The sequence below is a fragment of the Amblyomma mixtum genome, chromosome 5, assembly GCF_055824585.1.
Source record: "Amblyomma mixtum isolate Tamu chromosome 5, ASM5582458v1, whole genome shotgun sequence".
Lineage (NCBI taxonomy): Eukaryota > Metazoa > Arthropoda > Arachnida > Ixodida > Ixodidae > Amblyomma > Amblyomma mixtum.
Genome location: NC_143016.1, coordinates 79,336,261 through 79,345,475, shown reverse-complemented (window position 1 = coordinate 79,345,475; position 9,215 = coordinate 79,336,261). Strand labels below are relative to the sequence as shown.

Below are 9,215 nucleotides of genomic sequence, written 5' to 3'. Positions count from 1 at the left end.
TTGGGAAGGAAAAAATTCCGAATATTTCGCGCACGTTGTGCTCCATGCTCGGCTTCATATTCAGTCAATTCTACCGAGTTTGCTGGACGATGTTCACCTCAATACGCCGAGAATTAAATCTGAATCGTTCCCAGCCTAGAAAGTTTGATGCCAGCCGAATCATTAAAAAGGTGGCATACTTAGAGTGATGATTTGCTAGACGTAGTGCACGTTATTCATTGGCCTTAAACAGGTCTGTGCCACGCTCACAGTTTTGCTTCTTCGCTCTACTCCAGGGGAAAAGCAGCCATAGCAGCAGTTATCCTTGGAACATGTTTAATATAAACGAAACCGTAGAAATATTGCAAAACCAGTGCAACAGATTTTCACAAGACGTTAGAGTAACAAGCCGAGTTTTTCAAAGTGCGCCGCATTTTGCCTGTTCGAAATTTTCTGTGGGAGCTTTATATGTGACCACAATAAAGGCGACGATGAGACGATAATATGCAACGGGGCTGACCCTCTGAAAGTCGCACTTATTTTATTGCACCTCTTCGCTATCTTAGCATAAAGGCCTGGTACATGGCTTTGTGTCTCGTGTGCCAAAAGCTGGAGGTGCCAGCGGCGGAGCTGATTACGACTTCGAAGACGGGAAGAGGATCGTTACGACTCGCCGTGAAGCACTAAATGCTGTCGAAATCAGCCAGACAATATCACTTTTATGCCTTCGTTTCAGCCACGGCCACTTAAGCGATAACTTCAAGTACGCGAGCAGTGGAACACCACCACGTCAAAACCTTCACCATATCCGGAGAAAATGGCGTGGACTGATTACGACCGCGAGTGTTATCGCAGAGTTCCGATTGCTGCACAGATATAAGCTTTCGTTGAGAGCAATAAGAGTGTCACAGCTTCTCCGGAGAGTTCAGAAGCTGCGCCCCTACGCCTCCGGTTAGTGGGTAAACTTCAGCTGCGGCCGGAAAGCGCCAATTCCGTAAGTAGATTTGTTGTTTTATTCTCAAACATTTCTGGAATACAGGCCACTGGGAACAAAATTAATTTCAACGGCCTCTATAAGCACGCCACTCATGACCACCCGAAGCTTCCTTCAAGCAACGGTAAAGTCGGGTTGTAATGCTGAGAATACCAGGAGCGACAGTTGCAAGTAAATGGAAGCTTAAAGCAAATTCGCGAAATACCTAAGCTCCGCCTTTAAGGGTCTGACGTGATAGCTTTAATCGGTGCTGTCAACCACTGCAGTTGATGTCATCAGCATATTACCAGATGTCGTGATCTACAAATGTCACCAAACCGCATGACACATTAATGTCACGTGACGCAAGCATTCTGTCGTTCACGTACTCACCGATCGCCGAGATGCACTTTGCTACTCACTTAATTATAACGGCCTTAATTAGTGCCAGTCTAATACCTCACGGGCTCAATAGCATACAGTCGAAGGTACCACATGATGTGAAAGACCTCAAGACGTACATTTAAACCCCGCTCTAATCAATCTGTACAAACCAGCCTGCATGGCATACTGCGAGCTACCCAGGGTATAGAGAATGTTCCAGTTATGCCAACACACTGTTACTGCTGTTATTTCCGTGCGCTTGCAGGATATCTTCAGCGTTGCAGTTAATGTGAACAAAAAAGAAAAATGGCAGGTTGAGGTTGAGAAAAAAAAACCTATAGCAATGTTGTTAGAGTCAAGAACGCATAGAGCTACCGTGAAATGTATGAATAACTAACTTAAATTGCATCTGACTTCATTTAGCCCGATTTCGAGCTGCCGCTGAAACGCGGAAATTGTGAACTAGTAGCGACCCGAAAGCACCTCATATGGTGCAATTTTTATTGCAAAAATTCCAGTGGTTAATTGTTTTCACGTTGGGAATCCCCACCGCTTCTCAAAGCTCTTTTTCTTAACTTCGAAGTGGCTTGCCAAAGTCCTCGCAGCCGCTGCTGCTCTGAACGCACAAGAGGGGACGAATTTTGGTTCTTGTCTCGAATTTCCTTCTCAAAGATGCTAGGCTCAAAATTTGAATATCATTTCAGAATTCGCGCCATTTTGGATTGCTTCGCCCTATAAGACTGCAGCTTCGCATGAGGCAGCTAAAGAGGAAACCGGTTGACCTGGGAAACTGTGAAAAGAGATGCACCAGCTCAGTAGAAAGGAATCTGGGGGAGTGGGGAGGTTTGAGAGACAGCGAACGATGGCTTCAAGGGCAGTGTGGCCACAGAGCTCTTGAAGCCATCGTTCGCTAACTCTCAACCCTCTATGTGGACTGGGTGTGGAAGGGCTGCGTTGATGCACAGCCATGGTGTAAAAATTTGTTACGTCGTGCACATAGCCCACCCAGACCATATTCGCTATCTCTCAACTTTCTCCACCCCACCCAGATTCCTTTCTATTTAGTTGGCGTATTTCTTTTCACCGTTTTTCTGGTCAACTAGTTTATCCTCTTTAACTGCCTCATGCCTTGACAAGATTCGCACCCGCCCCCCCCCCCCCCCCACCTCGTAACCCCCCTCACATTTCACGCCCCCCCCCACCCCATCACCGCGCCTTTCCCCTCAGAGTGAAGGCCCTGTTCAAACGCCGCCGATAACGAACGCTTTGCCCTGATGAAAAGAGGTCCTCTTGTGGAAACGCTGGCAAGCACCCTGAAGCTTTCCCCTCCCTTGTTCTTTTCGTGTAAATGGGAACGGGTGACAATTAGTTAAGGCTAATAAAATGAATTCCAAAGAAATATTTCCTTATTGCATCTCTACCGCAGCTGTTCTGAATATAATTTATACATTGTAATTTTCAGCATTTTACGATGCAAATGCTTGAGACCTCTACGAGTTGGTAGCAACAACATATACTCCGACGTGTAAATTAGACCCTTATCATCCGTTAAAACCTGTTTGTTTAAATGCAGCACAGACGTGAGTACTGCCACCTGCTCATGCACCAGCCCAGCCACATATTTGCGAACGTAAGCGCCTCGATCATGACCCTCAACCACGTACAAACTACGAAATATAACCACTAAAATGTCTTCTGCAACTCAAAAAAGTTTCGCTAATATGTACCCCCATGAATGACCCTCAATACTAATGGAAACAAGGTTTGTTGTTTTCTTTGTGTTGTGTGTGCTGTCTAACTTAAACTTGCATTTTGTCTGCTTTTCTATTCATTTCCGTAGTGTTTGTGTATTCGGCTGCTCGCTGCAGACTAGTTCTCAGGGAAAAATGTATAGTCGAGCTTCAAAAAATGCATCCTTCACAACGCCTTCGTCACACCTGGCTGCACGCAAAATATATCTCTTCGGTGCAGTATCGTGAATGCAAACATCAAACAAAAAAAAAACTGACATGACGCTTGAAGAAGGACATGTTCACAGCATGCACCACAAAGCTTACTGTGAACCGAAATGCAGCAGCGGGTGATGAAACACTAAATTGTCGCACGAATTTCGGAAAACATCAGTCTGCAGTTTACGCTTTGTGGATAAAAATTCATCCTTGTGGATATTCTTTATCACTCATTTGAAACATTTTGTCACCTGCGAACGCTGCGGCAATAAAATTTACTTATTTAATTTAATTCTTAAAATTTAATCCATATTCTTTTGCAGTAGTCTATGGCTCCGAGACGCTTTCCCGCCTACCAGGTGATAGACGGCCTCAAGTATTCCAAGACGTACCTGCCGGAGAACGTGCGCAGCATCCGCGCCTACAGGCCTCAGGATGATGACCTCGTGATGGTGTCGTACCTCAAGTGCGGGAACAACTGGCTGGAGCAGATCATCCAGCTGATTCTTCACAGGTATCCACAACATATACAACACACAATTAAAGGCGCATTAAAGAGGAATCTGAACTCGTATTTTTACCGCGAGAACTCGGTCTACACGTTCCCAGCATTTTTAGAAACTACGAATTACTGTGCTATGTGGCCGATTTCCCTAATTTAAGTCGAATTAAACGTCCCGGTTTCTTTAACTCGCCGCTGAGAGTAGGAGGAGTCAACTAACGAGTGGAGTGTCTTTCAGGCGGTCGCGTGGCGGCTTCACTTTCGCTTTAATTTCATTTTTTTTTAGGTTTCCGTGAATAAATAGATCCATTCGGAGACTACATGGCTGCAAATTAGGCCCACGGAAATAGAAATAAGCCTGGACTCTTTTTTTTCGCCGATCGGTGCGTATCGCTCCGCCGATGGCAGATCGTCAAGCCGCCACGGGGCTGGTTGAAAAGTTCGTTGACTCCTACTTTCTGCGGTGATTTCAAAAAATGGCGGGAGCCGGGTCGTTTAATCCCCTTTAAAATTTAGAAATAGGCCCCACAGGGCAATAATTCGAAGCTTCTAAGAATTCTCGGAAAGTGTGGATCGAGTTCCCGCGGTAAAGCAGCGAGTTCAGATTCCTCATGGGTGCTCCTTTGAACCACAGCTTGTGTTAGCTTCCTTTGAGTATGGGCGTCCAACCAACCACGGTCCAAATATGCATGTAGCTTACCGAACCATAAAGACAATGTTTCTGGCCTTCACGGAGTGTGAAAGTTCCTTTTTCCTTACTACAGCTGAGCAAAACCCTCTTCTTTAAATTAGACATAAAGGGCGTTATTTCTTTCTTTTCAGGGGAGAAAGTGCCGACAACTACGCCGAGTTCCACCGATGGTGTCCATATCCGGAGCTGACGGGCATGCGTTATCTAAACGAAATGCAGCCGCCACGATTTCTTAAAACACATTTCACTTACGAGCAGCAGCTCAAGAATCCAAAGGCTAAGTTTATTTACTTAATCCGGAATCCGCTGGATGTCTGCGTCTCCTTCTACTACTACGTGCGAGGAGGTGCCGTTTACGAATTCCAGGATGGCACCTTCGACGAATTCGTCGAGGCTTTCGTCAGCGGGGAGGTTGAACGCGGAGATTACTTCGACCATCTCCTCTCGTGGTACCCGCATCGCCACGAGGAGAACGTTTTCTTCCTCACCTACGAACAGCTGAAGCAAGACTTCAGGACCACAGTCCTGTCTTTGGCGGGTTTCATGGGGGAACAGTACCGCCGAATGCTGGAGGTGGACGAAGATGTGTACCGCAAGGTCTTTGAGAAGAGCAGTGTCTCTTTCATGTCCAAAGTCTGCTACATCGACAAAAGCGTGTTGAACAGACTGACCGAGAAGGACCAGCCTTTTCTGGACGCGGCTCACCGGTTCACCAAGACCCCCGTCGGCAATTTGAAGGGCACAGGGATAGTGAGGAAAGGTGTGGTGGGGGACTGGAAGTCGCACTTCACGCAGCGCCATCTAGACATGGTTCGCGAGTGGGCTGCGCGGAAGCAGGCAGCTGGTGTGATCCGAGAGATCTGGGGTGATATGGACCTTGGTGGGATTGCTTGAATGTAGACTGGAATGCTTTCAAGAAGAGCTACTTAGTATTTAGAACGTTACGTAGATAAAATCGTGATTGCACATCGCCCGCCGACGAAGGGCGCGTGGGTGCAGCTTTTTAACGCCCGCTTCTTCACCTGAGATGCCCTAGCGATCTTCACAAACACCTCGAATCATTGTCTTTTAGCACTTCCACCACATACGCTCTTGTCATGTATTATATTTGTAATGCAAACGCTATACTACCATATTTGTATAATAAACAAGGCTGTTCTTACCTAAAATAAATCACGGCAGGAACAACTACTTGTTTATTAAGTTCTTTGACGGCCAAATTTTTTCTCAGAAAATATGTTGTCATGTCAGAATTTTTCAAACACACTTGAGACTGAACAAAAAGATTGAATAAAAAATTGGAAGGGACACTTATGCTCCGTCTTAAGTGTATGACGCAATAGCTTTAGTGGATTAACGTCCATATATGCGGAATTGGTCATTCTCGACTTCACATTAATAGATCCCTGGCAGTCCTCGTACCCCTCCTGGCGCAGTGGCGCAGCAGTTAAGCGATGGCCCCGCGATAGTAGGTGCTGCCACCGGTCGGTCTTGTGCGACCAATGTGCCCCTCCTGGGCAACTTCTCGCGACCAGTCATTAATTTAGCTGTCACCTGCCACAGTGGTGAGCTTGCTCACAATCTAGTAAGCAAATTGTGATGATGCTACAATGTCGCGTGACCGAGGTTGCCCGCCTAGGCTGCTTCTCCGGAGATTTTTCGCTCACAACGCCGACGCCGCCGACGACGAGCCGGATTTTCTGAACGACGGGGGCCTTAACCAAAGCCACCTCTGCCTTAACGCTATCACGTTATTATAAAACATTAGGACGGGCGGTACTTAAGTCATATTGAGCTTCGTGGTGTCGTGTCTGCTTCCGCGAATTGCGGGTGTATCGAGCTCAGAGTAGTATACTGCTTGCGAGCAAGTTTTTATTACGAAAGCAATACCACGCCAGGTGTCGCCTCTTCGCTGTACCGCAGCCTACCCTTCACGGTCGGTGGTCGGTCATGCGACTACTGACGTCATACCAGAGCGAGAGATGGGGCACCAAGTCGGCTCTTCAGCGCGCCGCAGCTACAACTTTGCGGCCGGTCGACCACCTGCGAACGGCGGCAAGCGATTGACGTCATACAAGTTGCGAGAGCTTGCAGGCCTTGCTGCGGTGATCGCTATAGGGTGCAGAGAAAAGTGGCGCCTGCTCGCTGGTTCTTCAGTATAGCTATGGAAGACTTCGGACGCTGGGGCACCAAGTCACCTCTTCAGCGTGCCGCAGCTAGGTAGGTAGGTAGGAAAGACTTTTATTGCTCTAGAAAGGTGCTAGTAGCAGACGAGAAAGAAGAGGTCCATCTTCCTTCTTCTCACAGGGTCGGTGCCCCTATTCCAGGGCTCCGCTGAGCTTCGCTGCTCGTTGGGCGTGCTGGATCAGACCTTGTTGGCAACCCAGATCGCCGCTGGAGAGCCGGCTCTCCCACTGTTCTGCACTTGGGTCTTTGCAAAAGCTGTCGTTCTTACTGCATTCCCACGTGATGTGGTACAACGATGGTTTGCTGCCACACCACGGGCAAGTGTCCCGATATTTCGTGGGGTAATCTTGCTAAGGATATGCAGGTTTGGGAATGTTCCTGTCTGCAATCTTCGCCAATACACTGCCTCTAGTTGATTTAGATCAGGATGAGGCGGCGGATAGCGGATCCGTACCCCCTTATAGTAGTTGAGAATGTCTGAGTACGTAGGGCCGACTCGGTCGGGTAGATCGTCCGATTGGGAGGAAGCTCGGCTCGTATACCCTCGAGCTACCTCGTCGGTACGTTCGTTCCCCGCTATGTCGGTGTGTCCTGACTTCGCGGCCGAACGACAGTTGGCGGCCAGCAGCCGGCAACGTTCGTCGCCGCCGCAGCGTCTACTGCTAGCCAACTCCACGCTCTAAGGAACGCCAAGAGCTTCGGGCCCACAGACGCATCGCAGTCGGCTGCGTTCGTCGCCGGCGCCAGTGCCGCCGCGCCTACTCCGGGCATTAGCAATGTGCACCACCCATAAGCGAAACACCCCACCTTTCCTCCTGATTGTACCACCTGTGGCGTGCCCAGATCCACACTGTGGCGTGCCCAGATCCACACAGATCCACACAAAGGCACTACCCCCAATCCCACTCGTTCTTCCTGGGAGGCTGCTTTACGGACCGCTCAGCCCGCCGGCCAGAAATGCTGGTGGATCGGGCTTTACGTGAAGCACAAGCCCGTGGACTCCTGGACCAGTAGGGGACACCCTTGGAAGATTTTTCTTTTGTGTGCGTAATAAAGTTGTTTCCATCCATCCAAGCGAAATACATAGCGCAGCCAAGGGGATATAAGTCGAAAGCCTTTATTGGCTCAAACTGTTGTGGTCAAGACGTGTTAACAAATTTGTCCGCGTTTCAGATTGGTCGAAACGGTCGTGACGTCACTGCGCGCGAATTTTGACGGGTGTACACCGAAATATGCGAGACAGTTACTGCGCAATTTCCTTCCCTCAAATACAATTTTCGACTGGTGTCCACCGAGATACGTGAGACAGTTACTGCTTAATTTCCTTTTCTCAAATACAATTTTCATTTTCTTCATCACGGCCCCTCTCTCTCTTTCTACTTTCACTACACTTCCTCCCTTCCTGTACGGTGCGGTTCAGGTGTCCACCGAGATGACGCAGAGAATTACAGCTCCATTTCCTTTCCTCAAAAAGCGTTGCGTTCAAAGGGCAAGGTGGTGGTGGTGGTGAAAACATTTATTACGAATGAGCAGGAGGTATGTTTGGATCAGCCCGTAAGGGACCGATCCTTACAAACACTAGGTGGAGGTCCCTAGTATGGGACCCCAGTGGCGGTTGCCGCCGCCCGGGCGCGCCCGACTAAGGCTTGTTGGGCCTGTAAGTCGTGGCAGCCGAGCAGGGTCGCCTCCCAGTCCTCCCGAGTTGGGTTGGGGATGAGGGGAATAGCGGGGTTGGAGGGGCAGGCCCACACCATGTGATAAGTGTCAGAAGACACTGCACTACAGTGTGGGCAGCTGCCGCTAAAGGAGGGGTCAAAATGTTTTAGCGCTGCCGGGCACAGCAATGTATTGGTGAGAATGCGGAGAAGGAGCCGCTCATCCGCCTTCTTAAGGCCTTTACATGGGCTAGGGTAAAGGCGATGACAATTTTGATAATATGTTCAAAGGGCAACGCATCGCGCCGAACGGGTGGTGGCGTTCCGTGGACTCCCTGGCAGCGCTACAACGCGCTGTGGCGTTCCACTCCTAACGGCAAAAATTAAGCTTCATTAATTGGCAGTTAATTAATGCACCAACAGAATGTGAAGTGAACAATCTCGTAGCAGAATGCAGCACTCAGGCGTTCGCCTTTCACCACTTGGATGGATGGATCGAAACAACTTTATTACACCAAAAAAAAAATCTTCCAGGGTGGTCCCCTACTGGTCCAGGAGTCCACGGGCGTGCGCTTCACATAAAGCCCGATCCACCAGCCATTTCTGGCCGGCGGGCTGAGCGGTCCGTAAAGCAGCCTCCCAAGAAGAATGAGTGGGATTGGGGAAGGACATTCCCAAAGGTAGTGGAAAAGTGTGGATCTGGGCACGCCACAGGTGGTACAATAATGAGGAAAGGTGGGGTGAAAGCATGAGAGACGGTGGGGGGAAATAAAGCAGCCTGTCTGTAATTGTCGCCATGTGGGGATCCGGCATTACCGGGGATCGAGGCATGCCCAGGGACCCACGACAGAGTAACCGTTCGGTCGAGAGAGGTGACTGTGTCAAGAATACGATG

General features: G+C 49.0%; 1 protein-coding gene across 1 annotated transcript; it reads left to right on the top strand.

Annotated features, from left to right (window-relative positions):
* Positions 1 to 829: 829 nt before the first annotated feature.
* LOC149342766 (sulfotransferase ssu-1-like) lies at positions 830 to 7,734 on the top strand. Its single transcript, XM_089545236.1, has 3 exons — positions 830 to 973; positions 3,609 to 3,799; positions 4,610 to 7,734. The coding sequence occupies exons 2-3, from the start codon at positions 3,615 to 3,617 to the stop codon at positions 5,370 to 5,372; spliced, it is 948 nt and encodes a 315-aa protein (XP_089401362.1). The 5' UTR covers positions 830 to 973; positions 3,609 to 3,614; the 3' UTR covers positions 5,373 to 7,734.
* The last annotated feature ends 1,481 nt before the right edge of the window (positions 7,735 to 9,215 follow it).

Bases quoted from the DNA above. Each gene is read 5' to 3' on its own strand.
- LOC149342766 (XM_089545236.1), top strand. From the start codon at position 3,615: ATGGCTCCGAGACGCTTTCCCGCCTACCAGGTGATAGACGGCCTCAAG. The intron at 3,800-4,609 runs GTATCCACAACA...CTTTCTTTTCAG, and splicing joins ATCCAGCTGATTCTTCACAG to GGGAGAAAGTGCCGACAACT.